Source organism: Eptesicus fuscus, chromosome 24 (assembly GCF_027574615.1).
Source record: "Eptesicus fuscus isolate TK198812 chromosome 24, DD_ASM_mEF_20220401, whole genome shotgun sequence".
Taxonomy (NCBI): domain Eukaryota; kingdom Metazoa; phylum Chordata; class Mammalia; order Chiroptera; family Vespertilionidae; genus Eptesicus; species Eptesicus fuscus.
Genome location: NC_072496.1, coordinates 1,325,001 through 1,342,103, shown reverse-complemented (window position 1 = coordinate 1,342,103; position 17,103 = coordinate 1,325,001). Strand labels below are relative to the sequence as shown.

The window sequence follows — 17,103 nt, the reverse complement described above, 5'->3', positions numbered from 1 at the left end:
GGTCGGATGCTGGCGCACAGGTGTGTGTGTCAGACGTAGCGGCAGGGAAGAAGCTGATTTGGGTCGGGTAGGCCTGTCCTCCCGGGGAAATACTTAGAGAGGGATGGGGCCCACCTCACGGCCGGGAAACCGAGGTCCAGGAATAGCAGGCGTGCATGTAGCCAAATTGGTCTTTGGGACTTTGGATGCCTCTGATATCAGGAAACTCACTGGTTTCAAAGGGAATTCCCAGGTGGGTCCATGTGTATGCCAGCCCGTAATTTGGCAGGAGGAGGAGTGGGGGGGAGGAGTCATTTTTTTGTGTTTTTGTTTTTTTATTGATTTCAGAGAGGAAGGGAGAGGGAAAGAGAGACAGAAACATCCATGATGAGAGAGAATCGTGGATCGGCTGCCTCCTGCACATCCCCAGCTGGGGATCGAGCCCACAACCCGGGCACGTGCCCTTTACCAGAATCGAACCCGGGACCCTTCCGTCCGCAGGCTGACGCTCTATCCACTGAGCCACACCGGCCAGGGCGAGGAGGAGTCGTTTTTCAATGTTCCATTTTCTAACCAGATCACAGAGCATCTGGTGTCTTTCTCACTGAGAGTCTGTCGATTCGGTCCTCGTGGATTGGCTGCTAGTATCCTGGCGATTTTGCTTCCGGATCGAAAGACAAAAATCTGCGCGGTTTGAGAGTACCATGACCTGAGTGTGAGGTTCTCTCCATCAAAACAGCCACAGGTCACATAGCGTTTCATGTAAACTTTAGGAAAAAAAGCCCTGACCGGTGTGGCTCAGTGGATAGAGCGTCGGCCTGCGGGCTGAAGGGTCCCGGGTTCGATTCTGGTCAAGGGCGTGTACCTTGGTTGCGGGCACATCCCCAGTGGGGGGTGTGCAGGAGGCAGCTGATCGATGTTACTCTCTCATCGATGTTTCTAACACTCTATCCCTCTCCCTTCCTCTCTGTAAAAAAAAAAAAAAAAAAAAATCAATAAAAAATAAAAAATAAATTATAAAAAACAATTCAGAAAAAAACAACAACATATAGTTATATACCCCTCCCCCCATCCCCCCATTGAAATCTGTTTTTAGTTCACGGGAAATGGGAGTCCGATGTGTGATGGGGTCTAAATATAGGCCTTTCGTGTATTAAAAGAAATGCTATTTACGGGTAATTTGTTACTAAATTCATTCTGAGGGGAACGCTCCTCATCCCCAAAGAGGTGAGGCGACCGAGAAACACACACAGGAACCATAAGTGACTAACGCGTTCGCTCGCCCAGTCCGGGGGGGCGGGGGGGGCCCCCGCTATAAATAACCCCCCAGGCCCGGCGCTATTATTAGCCCGCGGGAACAAAGGAAGGATCCAGAAATAGAAGGGGGGGAAGCTTCGCCCCCCGGCCCCTCGGCGAGCGGGCAGGCCGCTGCCCAGGGGAAGCCTCCCGCCCGCACGGGGCCTCGAGGGTTAACGGGCCTCGGCGAGGACAGTTCCATGGGCCGTGTCTTTGCCGAGGAAATGCTTTTCCTGGCGTGTTTGTTTCGCTGGCAGGCCCAGGCTTCCTCCGTCCTCCGTCCTCCGGGCGGGCGGGCGGGCGGGCGGGGGCAGGAGGTGTGAGGAGGAATTTTATCTGCACTTCCTCCCGTGAGGCAGCGGCGATGGCCGGCCCTGCTGGGGGCTTATTGGTGGTGAGCAGGTTGCACGCTGAGGCGGCCGGAGGCAGACGGGGGTGTGGTGAGGGGGGTGTGGTGCCCTGGGCACAGCCAGGACGGAGAGCCGGGCTCCCTTTTCTCCTGGGCCGCCAGGGAGCTCTGGGAGGCGGGGCAGAGCTTCGGAGAGATCCCCGCACCCGCTTTCCTGGCGGAGGGATGCGGTGGGCCAGGAACGGGGAGCCCCCATCACCCCCCCCGCCCCCCCCCCCCGCCGCACACTGCTAAGCAGAAGGGATACAAAGTAACTGAATTCCTGTGGCGGACGGGACACATTGTTACAATTTACAAAGAATGTATCGCGGCGACGTGGCAATGACACCACGTGAGAACCCAGCGCAGAGCTGCTTGCTGGGTCCACGGAGGGGGGATGGGACCAGGGAAAACCACGCCATTTTGAATCAACTCAGCCTTTTGTTTTTAAATATATTTGTATTGATCTCAGAGAGGAAGAGAGAGGGAGAGAGGGGGAGGGAGAGAGACATCCATGATGAGGGAGAAGGATGGGTCGGCGGCCTCCTGCTCGCCCCACCCTGGGGATCGAGCCCGACACCCCATCAGGTGCCCTGACCCGGAATCGAACTCCGGACCCTCCCGTCCCCAGGCCGACGCTCTACCCACTGAGCCACACCGGCCAGGGCTGGAGTCGACGCCAGGGCTGGAGTCAGCGCCCGTGCTCGCTCATCGCAGGAGGCCCCGGCGAGGGGCCGATGACCTCGTCAAAGGGAGGCGACAGCGCCGCGGATGGGCCATGGAGGGAGCCCCCCCCCCCCCCAAAAAAAAATGTAGACACACCTGCGCAGCTGACGCGTCGCTTGACCTTGAAAGGGAACGGCGTGTTGGTCGTCACCGGTTCCACAGCCACGCGACGTGTGCGTCCGTCCGTGGGGGGCCCTGGCTGCGCTGTCGTGCCGCAGAACACGGGACACGCTTCTAGCCTCTCCCGCTTTTGCAGCAAAAAGGGGCTCCGGGGCGTGCGCACCACACGGCTCCCGGTTCCCGACGGCCCGGGGGCTGGTTTCCTTCTTTTTTTAATAACAACGAGGAGGGCGGTCGTCTGAGAGCGGCTGCAGACCGGTGGTCATAGAGTCAGAGAGGCGCGGCCTCGTGCTTCTGCTGGGCTGTGGGTTTGATCAGCCGAGAGCGGGATCTAACGGAGGGGGGGAAATAACAGCTCCCCCAAATTATTCGGAGCTACACGGAGTGGCCAGATGATGACGATCCCTGAACGCATAATGATCTGGCCTCTCAGTGTGTGTGTGTGTGTGTGTGTGTGTGTGTGTATTCAGTGTGTGTGTGTGTGTGTGTGTGTGTGTATTCAGTGTGTGTGTGTGTGTATACATATATATATACACACACACACACACACACACACACACACACATATTAGAGCAGGCGTCCTCAAACTACGGCCCGTGGGCCACATGCGGGTGTTTTTGCCGTTTTGTTTTTTTTACTTCAAAATAAGATATGTGCAGTGTGCATAGGAATTTGTTCATAGTTTTTTTTTAAACTATAGTCCGGCCCCCCAGCGGTCTGAGGGACAGGGAACTGGCCCCCTGTTTAAAAAGGTTGAGGACCCCTGGATTAGAGGCCCGGTGCATGAATTCGTGCATGGGTGGGGTCCGGCCAGCCTGGCCAGGGGGAGGGGACATGGGCGGTTGGCCGGCCTGCCTGCTGGTTGAACTCCTGGTCGAGGGGACAATTTGCATATTAGCCTTTTATTATATAGGATATACACTGAGTGGCCAGATGATGATGCGTTCAGAGAGCATCATCATCTGGCCACTCGGTGTATTTTCCCATGAGCAGTCAAGGCAGTCGTTACTTTTAAAGAACAGTCACGTCTGGGGGTGACTTTTCCGGGTAGGAAATTAGGAAGATGTGAGGTTGAGTAGAAAGACCGCCTTTTTTAAAACATCCAGGACGCCCGTTCACCCACCACCTGCGGATTCTGGTAAAAGAGGCCGCGCCCCAGGCCGCACGCGGACTGGAAGGACCTCTCCCCGGTGAAATTTTATCCTTTCCCCGTCTGGGCAGACAGCTCCGTGACTATCTCATCCCGTGATTTACTCGCGGCATTTCCGAGTGTCTCCTGCGCGCAATGTCAGACAAGGTAAACGATACGTTAGACGCCGGGTCCCTGTGTCCTTTAGAAACATTTTTAAAAAAATACAGCCCTCGCCGGTCTGGCTCAGTGGAGAGAGCGTCAGCCCGCGGACCAAAGGGTCCCGGGTTCGATTCCGGGCAAAAGCATGGACCTCGGTGGCAGGCTCCTCCCCGGCCCTGGTTGGGGAGGGTGGAGGTTAACAAAACAAAACAGCCCCGGCCGGTGTGGCTCAGTGGAGAGAGCATCGACCTGCGGACTGAAAGGTCCCGGGTTCGATTCCTGGTCGGGGCACGTGCCTGGGTTGCAGGCTGGATCCCCAGTAGGGGGCGTGCGGGAGGCAGCCGATCCGTGATTCTCTCTCATTGTTTTCTCTCTCTCTCTCCTCTCCCCTCCTCTCTGAAATCAACAAAATATATTTTTTTAAAACAAGAAAGTACATAATCCTAACACCCCTGTAATCCAATGCCTGCCTCGCTTTTTCCCACCTACATCACCCCCCCCCCATACCCGGCGTTTCCATTCATATCAGCGACGGCCTTTTTAACCACAAAATAAGAGAAGACGCCTCTCGGCGTCAGCAACACGCAGATCCGCGGAGCGCGGGCCGGTGATGGGCGGGGGCATCGGCCTAGAATGCGCGTGGTGGGCGCCGCCCGCTCCCAATGTCACCCGTGTGGGGAGGAGGCGCCCACTCAGGAAAGGTGCCCCGTGACCTTGAACTGCTCCTGATTGACAGCCCAGGGTCAAGGGCCGAGGTGAGAGTCCTGGGCCGTGTCCTGGCTCCCCTCCCCTCCCCTCCCCTCCGGTCCCGGTCCCCTGTCACCGGCTGTTCTGCCAGCATCTCTTCACCCGAGGGGAGGCCGGGAGGCTGTGAGCAGCCGGGGCTGCGGAAGAGGGGCGGCCGGGAGGGTGAATTTCGGAAGGAACACGCGTGGATGGAAACGCTCGCCGGGTTTCGAATGTCGTGGGCAGGCGGTCCTGTCCGTGGGAACAAATACTCCACGCCGTCCCAGCTTGAAAACACAGAGTCGCTTTCCGTGGAGGGTGGGCACGTGGCCTCCACCCCCGGGCAGAGTAGACAGGACACCTTTTTTTTTTTCTTTTTCTTTTTTTTCTTTTTCTTTTTTTGTTGCCGCGGCCGTTTCTTCAGAAATAACCTTCCCTGTGGCTGCATGCGCCCCCCCAGCCCCGGTCCCGACACCTCCCGAGACCCGGGACGGACTTCCCAGCAGGCTGATGAGTTTCCCCGCGTTCCCATAATAAGCCCCGGGCCGCGGACTTCCCGGCCGGTCGGCGGGGCTGCGGGCGGCGTGAGCGCCGGCCGGCCGCCATCAGGGAGGGCGTCGGAAACAGATGTCCCCGGACAAGGCCATTAGTTGTCACTGTCGATACCCGTGTGGCCACTTCCCCGGACGAGATTGTTTGCGGATGGAGAGGAATGCGGGTGATTCATGCCCCGGAACGCTGCTGCCGATGCGGCTTTTTTTGTGGGTTTTTTTTTGTTGTTTTTTTGGCTGCAGCTGCCCACCTTCTATCTGTTCCCCATCACAGACGTGCGATAACTACTTGGAGGGGAGCGGGCTCCTCCGGGGTCAAGGGCACGCTCCCTTCTGGGGGAGCCGGGGACGCCGAGCTGCCCGGGCCGCCCGCTCGCCGCCGTGTCCCGGGACGCCCACGTCCACACCGTCTTTTCAGGAGGAACAGCTGACGCGGGTCCCGGGCGCCCTGGCCCTCGCCCTCGCGCCCTTTTTATAAAAACCCATGCTGGTCCCCGGGGGAACCGGTTAGCGTGTCGATTCATAACCACAGGTGCCCGAGGCCACCACGCGGACACGCGTTCTTCTAAACACGCGGGCGTTTTGGTTTTTTTAAAAGAAGAGGTTACTTGGTGTTTGATTTTTAATATATTTTGATTTATTCCAGAGAGGAAGGGAGAGGGAGCGAGAGAGAGAGAAACAGCCATGATGAGAGAGACTCATGGATCGGCTGCCCCCTGCACGCCCCCCACTGGGGATGGAGCCCACAACCCGGGCCTGTGCCCTGACCGGGAATCGAACCCTGACCTCCTGGTTCCTAGGTCGACGCTCAACCACTGAGCCACGCCAGCCGGGCTCACGGTATTTTTTTCAAGTTTCCTAACATCTCCACGTGTTAGAAAGTAGACTTTAGCCCTGGCCGGTGTGGCTCAGTGGATAGAGCGTCGGCCTGCAGACTGAAGGGTCCCGGGTTCGATTCCGGTCAAGGGCATGTACCTTGGTTGCGGGCACATCCCCAGTGGGAGGTGTGCAGGAGGCAGCTGATGGATGTTTCTCTCTCATCGATGTTTCTAGCTCTCTATCCCTCTCCCTTCCTCTCTGTAAAGAATCAATAAAATATATATATATTTAAAAAAAAGAAAAGAAAGTAGACTTTCCTGGGAGGAGGAAACACACGAGTTGGCCAACTAAAGACCAGTGTGCGCTCGGAAGAGACACTGTGTGTACACAACGGGGGACAGGGAGGCCGGCGCCCCGGCCAGACAGGGGGTCCCCTGGTGTCCACCCCCCGCCCCCGCCCGGCTTGGGAACAGGAGGTGAGTCAGCTCCGGTGGGCTTGCACCTGGCCCTCCGTGAACCCCACCGGGCGGCGGGGGCCGTGTCTCATGCGGGAAGAACCCCAACCCTCAGCGCCCCTCACCCGGGAGCGAACGGGCCCGGGACCACGGCCCCCGGCCTTCCTTGCTGCTTCCCGGGACCCAGCGCAGGACCCTGGACGGCACAGGCTGCCGGGCAAAAGCCGGCCCTTACCATACAGACCAGCCACGCGCTCCGGTTCCCGTGCCAGGGCACGCAAGCTGGTCATGTCTGTTTAGCACACACACCTGTGTGTTTGGGGGGGGGGGGGGGTGCTGAAGCCACGCATAGGAAGCCTCCGTCCTCCTGAACTCTGACCTCCTCCAGAAGGAAGCCCTGGGCTTGGCACTCCCACGCGCACGGCCTCAGTTCGATCCTTAGCGTGACCGTCGCTTTTTAAAAAAATATGTTTATTGATGTTTTTTTACAGAGAGGAAGGGAGAGGGAGAGAGAGTCAGAAACATCGATGAGAGAGAGACACCGACCAGCTGCCTCCTGCACACCTCCTACTGGGGATGTGCCCGCAACCAAGGTACATGCCCTTGACCGGAATCGAACCTGGGACCCTTCAGTCCGCAGGCCGACGCTCTATCCACTGAGCCACACGGTGAGGGCACTTTTTTGTGGGTTTTTTTTTTTTTTTTTGCACATAACACGTAACTCGCCACGGCGATGCGTCTTCCTGAATAGGGTCAAGTCTCCGAAAACCCCAACCGCCCGCTCCCGCCCCCCGCCCCCCGCCCCCCGGCACGTGGATAAACACGCCGCGTACAGCGTCCACTTTCCCCTCCTCACTGTGACGTCTCGGCCCTCGGACCCGCACATCCCGGGCTCCCTTTCGCGTTGTTCCCATCCTGCCCCTGCCTCCGTCCCGGGTTAGAGCGACGGGGTCGCCGATCCCGGCATCCCCAGCCCGGATGCGGCAGCACCGAGGAGCCGGCCTCTCGGGGGGGGGGCGGCCCGCAGACCCCGAGCCCCGGGGCCGCCCTCGGAGCTGGTCAGAGGGCATTTCCACGAGGAAGCCCCGGCCCGGCCTGGTCCCCGGCGCTGTCCATCCGGGGGGCCCGACGCCCGGAGCCCCCCGAACCCGCCCCTGCTCCCCGGCGGCGTTTTTCTCCGTCATGTCACAGAGGTCACCTGGCTGCCGGTGACAGGCGGCCGGCATAAGTCACCGCGCCGGGGGCAGGCATCTGTCAGCGCCCCCGGTCCATTGCCTCTGAGTTATGTGCGGGGCCGCCTGCTTTACATCTCGGCGCGGCGGGAGATGAACAGGGCACGGGCCGGCGCCAAGGGCAGGGTCCCCCCCTGAAGGACGAGGCGAACAGGTGGAAGGTTAATGGCCCCGCAGCCATCCCGCCAGCCGCGCGGGCGTGATGTATGGGCCGCGGCCCCGAGACGGGCATTGGCTCTCAAAGATATATTATTTCATTTGAGGAGCGGCGCGCCCCGGCTCCCGCGTCCGCCCGCTGATCGATGACCCTCCTCCGTCCACAATGGCTTCTGGCGGGCGGCGGCGCCTCGGGCCCGGCTCCCGGACATAAAAATTGTGCTGAGCTCCGGGCTTTTCCCGCCGGCCGGCCGGCCGGCCACGAGGCATGGACAGGCCCGGCGGCCGGTGGGGAGGTGGGTGGGTGGGGTTGGGGCGGCGGCTGTTTTATTATTATTATTATTTTTATCCTCCCCCGGGGATGTTTTCCCAGTGATCGTTAGAGAGAGGGGGACGCAGAGAGAAGCATCGATGGAGAGACGCACGTCGATGGGTCGCCTGCTGCCCGAGACGCGTCCAGGGCCCGGGCCGGGGAGGAGCCTGCCCCCGAGGGGCGTGCCCTTGACCGGGATCGAACCCGGGACCCTTTGGTCCGCAGGCCGACGCGCTACCCACTGAGCCACACCGGCCAGGGCGGCCGCTGCTATTTCAGCCGTTCCTCTTGGACCCGGCGCCAAGGGGCGTGAGAGTCACTCCCCTTCATTCCCACGGAGCTAGGGAAGGACGGCCTCACCCCAAAGAGGGGGTGAGGGGGGTAGTGGGGGAGGGGCTCAGGGGGCAGTGGCCTTGGTTTTCAAACACTGCTTACGCGGCCGGCGTGGCTCCGTGGTGGAGCGTCGACCTAGGAACCAGGAGGTCAGGGTTCGATTCCCTGGTCAGGGCACAGGCCCGGGTTGCGGGCTCGATACCCAGTGGGGGGCGTGCAGGAGGCAGCCGGTCCATGATTCTCTCTCATCATGGATGTTTCTCTTTCTCTCTCTCTCTCTCTCTCCCTCTCCCATCCTCTCTGAGGTCAATAAAAATGTAGTTTAAACGTGACGGTAAGACCGTGAGGGAGAAGACGCTCTCTCCACGCCCCATCGGAAGAAAAGGCGGCTTCTCTCTCCGGTTCCCCCGCGTCCCGGCTCCCTGGGCTCCGGCGGCCGCCCGGGCCACCGCGGGAGACGTCAGCGTTCCGTCCGCGGGCATTTTCATTCTGGGGGGCTCGGTCCGCAGCGGGTGCTTCCCACGGACACACGTCCCCGGCTCTTCGCAGACGCGCTGGCGTTCCCACGAGGTCCAACCTGACCCTGCGTGACCACCAAATGGGCACTGAATTTTTGTTGGTTTTAAACTTTAAAAAAATATATATTTGCATTGAAGAGGGAGAGAGAGAGAAACATCCAGGATGAGAGAGCATCACGGATCGGCCGCCTCCTGCACGCCCCCCGCACTGGGGATCGAGCCCGCAACCCCGGGCACGTGCCCTTGACCGGGAACTGACCCGTGACCTCCTGGTTCAGAGGTCGGTCGGCGCTCACCACTGAGCCACACCGGCCGGGCTCACGCCTCTCTTAAAGCCTCAGGCTCGCTCAGCGTTCGGCGCGTTGAGGGACGGCAGCGACGCGTCCGCTGTCCCGCGTGTTAAGAGGACAGATGGATGATACAAAGGCTGCCCACCCATCCAGCTCCCCGACGGGGGTGGGGAGGGAGGCCCAGAGCTAACTCCCCCCCCCGCCCCCCCGCACAGGGCGGGCCCCACCCCCACAGCTGTGTCCCCGAGCACGGAACGAACCCCTGTGGTTGTCCGCGTCCTTCTGCTGCCCGGGACCCCGACGCCTCGCTCTCCTGTTGCAGGCGGTACCCACGTCACACGCCAGGCGTCCCGACCCTCTCCCCGCCCCCCCCCACCGGGGCGCGGGGGCCTGTGTCACGGCCTCGCCCAGCCGGCTCCCGTCAAAGGCAGCGGGGAAGCCCATTGAGCACAGAGGACCCCGGCCTGCACATCTGTCCAGGCCCAGCGGCGGCCCCTTTGCAGCCGGACAGAAGGCCGGCTGCTCGAGGCAGCGACGCTTCAAAGCCCGGGGGCGCCATCAGGGTCTCGGAGCCGCGGCCACAGGGTCCCCATCCCACCGGGTCCGCTTATTGTTGCAAAATCAGAATAACAAATGCCGCCAGCGTGAGGCCGCCCCCCTAAAGCGCGAGGCCTGAGCTCATTCCTCCCGGGCCGGCTGTGCTTCCTGCCGGGTCTCCGTCCGGCGGGCCGCTCCCCGCGCTGTCAGCCTGGACCGCGCCGTCTCGCGGCCCGTGGAGGTCTCGGCCGCGCTCCGTGTGTGAGCGTGTAATTACCCGCGTTGAAGAAAGCACACTCATTAGCGTTCCGTGCCGCTGACTTAATGACGCCCTTAATTAAATCTTGACGAGCTGGAGGTCACGGGGGTGGGGGGTGGGGGGAGGGGATGGCCGGGGGAGGGGCCCCCCGGTTCCCAGCAGGAGGCGGGGGGCATTTATTTCTGGTTTCCTGGTGGACGGAGCTTTCTTTCGGCCTGAATGCCGGAGAGAGCCCGCGCGGTCCCCCTGGGGGGAGGAACGGCACGCGGGTGACAGGCGACGGCTCCCCCTCCCGCCCCCCGAGCCGGTGTGTGGGGGGAGGACATTTGTCATCGTTGGTCTTGGAAAACCTCTGGCTACGGGGGACGAGGCGGGAAGCCAGCGTGTGTGCGAGAGACGCACTTTGTAAAGGACGGACGTGTCGCCATTCGAGACGTCACGGCCGTGTTTGTGTGTGCCGACAAGCCCCCCCACCCCACCCCCCGCCCCCCGAGAACAAGACAATGTTTTCCCTCTTGTCCTTATGAGATGTTTCGCACCAGGATACTCGGTATCGGTTAGTGATTGTTTCCCATTCGTCGTTGTAAAAAAATAGCCAATGACACTCCAGCCGGTGTGGCTCAGTGGATAGAGCGTCGGCCTGCGGACTGAAGGGCCCCGGGTTTGATTCCGGTCAAGGGCACATGCCCAGGTTGTGGGCTCCATCCCCACTGCGGGGCGGGGGGGGCGTGCAGGAGGCAGCCAATCCATGATTCTCTCTCACCATTGATGTTTCTATCTCTTCCTCTCTGAAATCAATATATATATATATTATTTAAAAATAATAATAAAATAAAAAATAGCCATGACCTACGAAAATAGGAATTCAACTGAAAAACAAAACAAAAATCCCCCACACAGGTCTATTTTGTGCCTCGCACACACAGTAAAGTCCACTCACTCTGTGGAGGGAGTTTCAATAACGTGTTAAGATCAGCCGATTTCACGTTAGAGTCTCCCAGACACGTGATGGGAGCGCGTTGCCTGGCGGGGAGAGAATTCCCACGCCGGTGCGTCCGGCGGCACCCGGTGCGGGTCTGAGGGACGGATTCCTGCAGGCGAGGCTCCCGTAATTCACCGTCAGCCGTCGGACAGGAGCCCCCACAGCGGGCTGTGCGCCTTCAGAGCCGTTCCAGTTACTCGTCCGTATGAAAAGGCGTGCGGGCCACCTGGACCGCCTTCTATGTTTGTTTTTTCCTCCTGACATGAGGAGGGCCGCTCTGACCCAAGGAATGGAACTCAGACCGTCCCTGTGCCTCTGAGCTTTTCAGTCTAGAAGGCTTGGGATGGGGAAATTCTGTGGGTTTTTTTTTTTTTTAAGAATAACATTGATTTTGTTTTTTTCATTTAAAGGGGGAAATGTCACCATTTTTCTACCACCTTTTCTGTTTGTTTAGACCTCAGGTTTCTAGTGGTCCCTCGGCGTCAGGCCATCGACAGCATCGAGTGGTGTTTTCGTGGCCACGTTGGCTATGTTAGCAACGTTCCCGGGTTTGCCTGCGGGGAGGGTCGGGCGGAGTGAGAAGGTTTGGCGGCAGCGCGGTTTACCGCATTTCTGAAACGCTTAGCGCGGCGCGTTTCGTCCCCACGGCGTCCGTGCCGAGGCTGCGCCCTCTGGGGTGACGCGTGCTCTCGTTTGTCATGCGAAGGATCCTCACAGCGATTCCCACTGGAGGTGGAAATATTCCACCACCAACCTCAAAGCCACTGATGTTTAAAAAATATGTATTTTCATTGATTTCAGAGAGGAAGGGAGAGGGAGAGAGGAACATCCGTGATGAGAGAGAATCACGGACCGGCTGCCTCCTGCACGCCCCACACTGGGGATGGAGCCCGCAGCCCGGGCCTGTGCCCTGACCGGGAATCGGACCGTGACCTCCTGGGTCATAGGTCGACGCTCAACCCCTGAGCCAGGCCGGCCGGGCTCCATGGCCACTTTTTTTTTTTTTAATATATTTTATTGATTTTTTACAGAGAGGAAGGGAGAGGGATAGAGAGTCAGAAACATCGATGAGAGAGAAACATCCATCAGCTGCCTCCTGCACACCCACTACTGGGGATGTGCCTGCAACCAAGGTCCATGCCCTTGACCGGAATCGAACCCGGGACCCTTCAGTCCGCAGGCCGACGCTCTATCCACTGAGCCACACCGGCTTTGGCTCCATGGCCACTTTCAATGCCCCCAGCACGAGCGAACCCCAGATCGGCGGCTGGATGGTGGCAAGGGACAGGGAGGGGGCGACTGTGGGCTCAAGACAGACCCACACATTCGTCTCCCCCTTGCCGTCCCCCGGCTGGCGGGGCTGCGCCCCCCACACGATGCCGGGCTGTGTTCCGTGCTGGCGCGGCCGCGGGGATAAATGGTTTCCCTCGCTTTTACCGCAGCTGATAACACGGGGCTGCAGGCGGCGGGCTGGCTGGTTGTGGGGAGAGGTCTGGGGAGACGGAGCAGTTCCTCACCATGGCCCCCCCTTCCCGCGTGCCCCCCCTAAATCACCAGCAGCACCCACACCCGGAAACATACGTTTAAAGCGACGGCAAACCACGGCGGTGTCCCCATCACCCTCGCCGCTGGTCCGTCACGTACACCGTCCTTCCTATAAACCGGCCGGCCGGGCAGCTCGCTCCGCCTCGGTTCGATGAGTCGGCGTCTAGATGCATAAGAGCCGCGAGCCATTTGGGGCCATTCCGACGGGGTCCACGGAGGACGGGCCCAGCCGCCCGGCGCCCCCACAGGCCAACGCTCCGAGCTCGAGGAGCGCCGGGGAGACCGGGCCAATGGAGGGCCTCCTCCTAGCAGCTCATGGTCGTAAGCCCGGAGCTCGAGGGCGTCTCTGTGGACGCAGGAGCCTTTGTCCGGGTGAGGAGATCGCCTCTCGGGAGCGCGCACCCCGCGCTGGCGGCCGGTAGTGAGCGCTCTCTCGTGCAGAAAGGACGCAAAGCCAGCCCGAACCAGCCCGAACCACGAGGTCCCAGCTTTGATTCCTGCCGTTGGACCGAGCCCGCAACCCGGGCATGTGCCCTTGCCCGGAATCGAACCTGGGACCCTTCTGTCCACAGGCTGACGCTCTATCCACCGAGCCAAACCGGTCTCACCCGAGGATATTTTTCCATTGATTTTTTTTTTAAAAGAGAGGGAAGGGAGAAGGGGAGAGAGAGAAACATGGAGGTGAGAGAGCCACACCGAGGAGTTGCCTCCCCCTTGAGCCCGGCCAGGCCCAGGGGATCAGTCCTGCAGCCGAGGTGCACGCCCTTGACCCGAGTCGACCCCGGGGGACCCTTCGCTCCGCGGTCCGAGGCTCCAGCCGCTGAGCCAAACCGACGGCGAGGCCCTTGCTGCCTCCCCGAAATCAGTCATTTAGAGGAAAAAATAATAATTTTTTGTGGCGATGATGCGGGCGCCGGAACGCGGGGACTCACGGGGGTGCGTCTGTCTCCCCAGGTGGACGACCAGATGAAGCTGCTGCAGAACTGCTGGAGCGAGCTGCTCATCCTGGACCACCTCTTCCGGCAGGTGGTGCACGGGAGGGACGGCTGCATCGCCCTGGTTACCGGGCAACAGGTGAGCGCGGGGGCGGGGGAGGGGGGGGGGGGGAGGGAGGAGCGGGGACAGCCAGCCTCTGTGTACGAAGCACGAAGCACGTTCCGAACGAACAGCAGGGCCGTCTCGGGGCCAGGAGCCCTCTTGTGCTTGGAGAGGGCGAGGCGGCGGTGGCGGTGGGGGAGGGAGGAAATCTCCCAGGCGCCCCGTGTCCCCGTGGGATGGCTGCCGGGGACCTGTGCGTCCGAGCGGGCAGAGTCGCACACGCCCGGCCCGGGCCGGTCTGCTGGGCTCCGAGGGGTCCCGACAGCCATTGAGGCAGAATTTGCCATCAGCCCGGCCGGCGTGGCTCCGGGGTGGAGCGTCGACCTAGGAACCGGGAGGTCAGGGTTCGATTCCCGGTTGGGGCACAGGCCCGGGGTTGCAGGCTCCATCCCCAGTGGGGGGCGTGCAGGAGGCAGCCGATCCATGGTTCCCTCTCATCGTGGATGTTTCTACCTCTCTCTCCCTGCCTCTCAGAAATCAATAAAAAATATATTTTTAAAAAATAGAAATAAATAAAGACGTGGGACTCCGTGTTCTGGGGAGTGGACGGCGCTGTTACTACTCGGGCGTCACCCCGGGCAGCTCGGCGTCAGCCAGGCCGCGCCAGGCACCCACGGCCCTCAGCGTCCGGCCATCATGGTGTTTATATGTTTGTTTTTCTAATCCTCACCCGAGGACATTTTTTTCCATTGATTTTTAGAGCGAGCGGAAGAGCGTGGGGGAGAGACACAGAGAGAGAAACATCGATGTGAGAGAGACACATCGACTGGCTGCCTCCTGCGTGTGCCCCAAACCAGGGCCTGGGACTGACCTTGCAACCCAGGTGCATGCCCTTGACCGGAATCGAACCCGGAACCTTTTAGTCCTCGGGCCCACGCTCCATCCACTGAGCCACACCGGCCAGGGCATCAGTGTTGATGGGGAACCGCAGCAGCACAGATCTGCAGTGAGAGGCCGCCTCCCCCCCCCCCCCCTGCCCCCCCCCCCCCACCCCCCACCCCCGCTGCCTGTGTCATTACATAAACCGCATTTCCCCCCATCAGGCGAGAGCCGGCACCCTTTCCGAGTTTTTGCAAACTGGATCCATGTCGAGCAGCTCCCCGGTCCCTGCGTGCCGGGCCTCCCTCTCCTGAGAAAACCACGTCTCCGTGGGTCTGACTTTCGGGGCGCTCACATTTTTCCTTTAGTGTGTTCGCCCCGGGTCCACCCCCGTCTTGGGAGCGAATGGACCCATTTCCAGAGCCCGGTCCCTGGCTGGGCCTCCCGTCCCTCCCTCCCTCCCTCCTCCCTCCCACCTTCCCATCCCTGCCTCCCTCCTCCCTCCCTCCCTCCCTCCCGTCCCTGCGCAGCCGGCAGCTGCAGCAGAAGAACAAGGCTCGGCCCACAAATTAATGTGATTTCATTTCCTCGGAGGCTCGGAGATGAAGCGGCTTGTGCCATGCCCCCTCCGAGCGCGCCCAGGCCCCTTAGAAACGGCCCTTCCCTCACATTTCATTTCCCCTTAAGTGCTGGCCGGGCAGACGCAATTACCCGTTAAAGAGCAGGGAAGGCACTGCTCGTCTCGAGGAGGAATCGAGGGGCAGATGGTAGCTCTGGGCGATGGTATCGGGCCCGGCTGCCCGGGGTTTTGGCATCACCAGCGGGAGGAGGGGACCCCCTGAGGGAGGGGGGACGGGTCGCTGCCCCGCACCTGACCCCCAGCCGGATTCTTCTAGCTCTTTCTTCCCCCCACTTCTTAAAAAAAATACACTGAGTGGCCAGAGGATGATGATCTCTGAACGCATAATAACCTGGCCACTCACTGTATGTGTGTGTGTGTGTGTGTAGTGTATATATATATATATTAGAAGCCCGGTGCATGAATCCGTGCATGGGTGGGGTCCGGCCAGCCTGGCCAGGGGGAGGGGACATGGGCGGTTGGCTGGCCTGCCTGCTGGTCAAACTCCTGGTCGAGGGGACAATTTGCATATTAGCCTTTTATTATATAGGATAGACACGGAGTAGCCAGATTATGATGTGTTCAGAGATCATCATCATCTGGCCACTCAGTGTATATTTTTTTAATTATTGATTTCAAAGAGGAAGGGAGAGGGAGAGAGAGATCGAAACATCAATGGAGAGAGAGAACCATGGATCGGCTGCCTCCTGCACACCCCCCACTGGGAATCGAACCTGCAACCCGGGCATGTGCCCTTGACCGGGAATCGAACCCGGGACCCTTCAGTCCACAGGCCGACGCTCTATCCACTGAACCAAACCAGCCGGGGTGACGTTCTCGTATTGGAACTCACTGCACACCTGTTAGAACGACACACAGGTCAGAATGGAGTGAGCCCTGTCTTAAACATATTCTTCTTTACGTTGATCTTTAAAGAGAGGAAGGGAGAGGGAGAGAGATAGAAGCATCATGATGAGAGAGAATCACGGATCGGCTGCCTCCTGCACGCCCCACCCTGGGGATCGAGCCCACAACCCAGGCCTGTGCCCTGACCGGGAATCGAACCCTGACCTCCTGGTTCACAGGTCGACGCTCAGCCACGGAGCCACGCGGCCCGGCCGTGAGCTGGTCAGGCCCACGGTGTGTGTCTGCCCCCGGCCCAGGTTGCCCGTGTCCTGGCTGGTTCATCGGAGGCAGAAACCAAAGCCGCTCGCAGGACCCCTGATGCTCAGACGTGGGGGGCAGAGGCCAGCACGTGGCCGCACGGCCGTCCTGGGGGACACGCTCCCCGCTCCCCGTGGCTTTTTCACGCGCAGTCGACTCCCCACAAACTGATTGACACCTTGCGGGGGGGGGGGGGTCGTGGTCCCACGGACGCGTCCTTTTTCTCGCTCTCGAAGGAGGTGCCCGGACACGGGGCGTTCTCCGGTGGAAGCTGAAACCTCGACTCATCATATTTACACAATGAGAAATGAAATCCATTCTGCCTCGTTTTTAATTGCAAATTCCACTCCGGGGACCCGTGCTCCTGCCCGGGAGGCAGCCCCGTGCCTCCCTCCCGAAGAAGCAAGTGCAGTCAATTATGGTAATGAAATGTCGATAAATATAAAAATTTCATGCACGCGGCCCGGCGACGGGCGGAGCCCGCGGCCTCCCGGGCAGGGCTGCTGCTGCTGCAATATTAACGCACGTGCGGGAGCCGTGTGCCCAGAGCCGCCGTCAAACAGGACGGGTGCCAGGACCCACCGGGCCGCCCCACCGGGCCGCAGTGGGGCCCCCTCAGCCGCCCGCGTCTCATTATTATAAGGGAACGTCCCACGTCCCCGTGAAAAATCCAAGATTGGGGCATCCTGCACCATTTATTTTATTTTATTTTATTTTTTTATGGAAAAGGAAAGCGGCCTTTTTCTGTTTTCTTTCCTCAACTGAGAAATTATTCTTCTTGTCAATAAGGTCAGAGCCCTAGCTGGTTTGGCTCAGTGGTTAGAGCGTCGGCCTGCGGACAGAAGGGTCCCGGGTTCGATGCTAGTCCAGGGCACGTGCCTGGCTTG

General features: G+C 60.2%; 1 protein-coding gene across 1 annotated transcript in view; it reads left to right on the top strand.

The window, feature by feature from the left end:
• NR5A2 (nuclear receptor subfamily 5 group A member 2) overlaps positions 1-17,103 on the top strand; it is a 62,690-nt gene that overhangs the window by 27,836 nt on the left and 17,751 nt on the right. Inside the window, 1 exon segment of the mRNA XM_054713022.1 lies at positions 13,471-13,590. Coding sequence (XP_054568997.1) covers positions 13,471-13,590 — 120 coding nt within the window.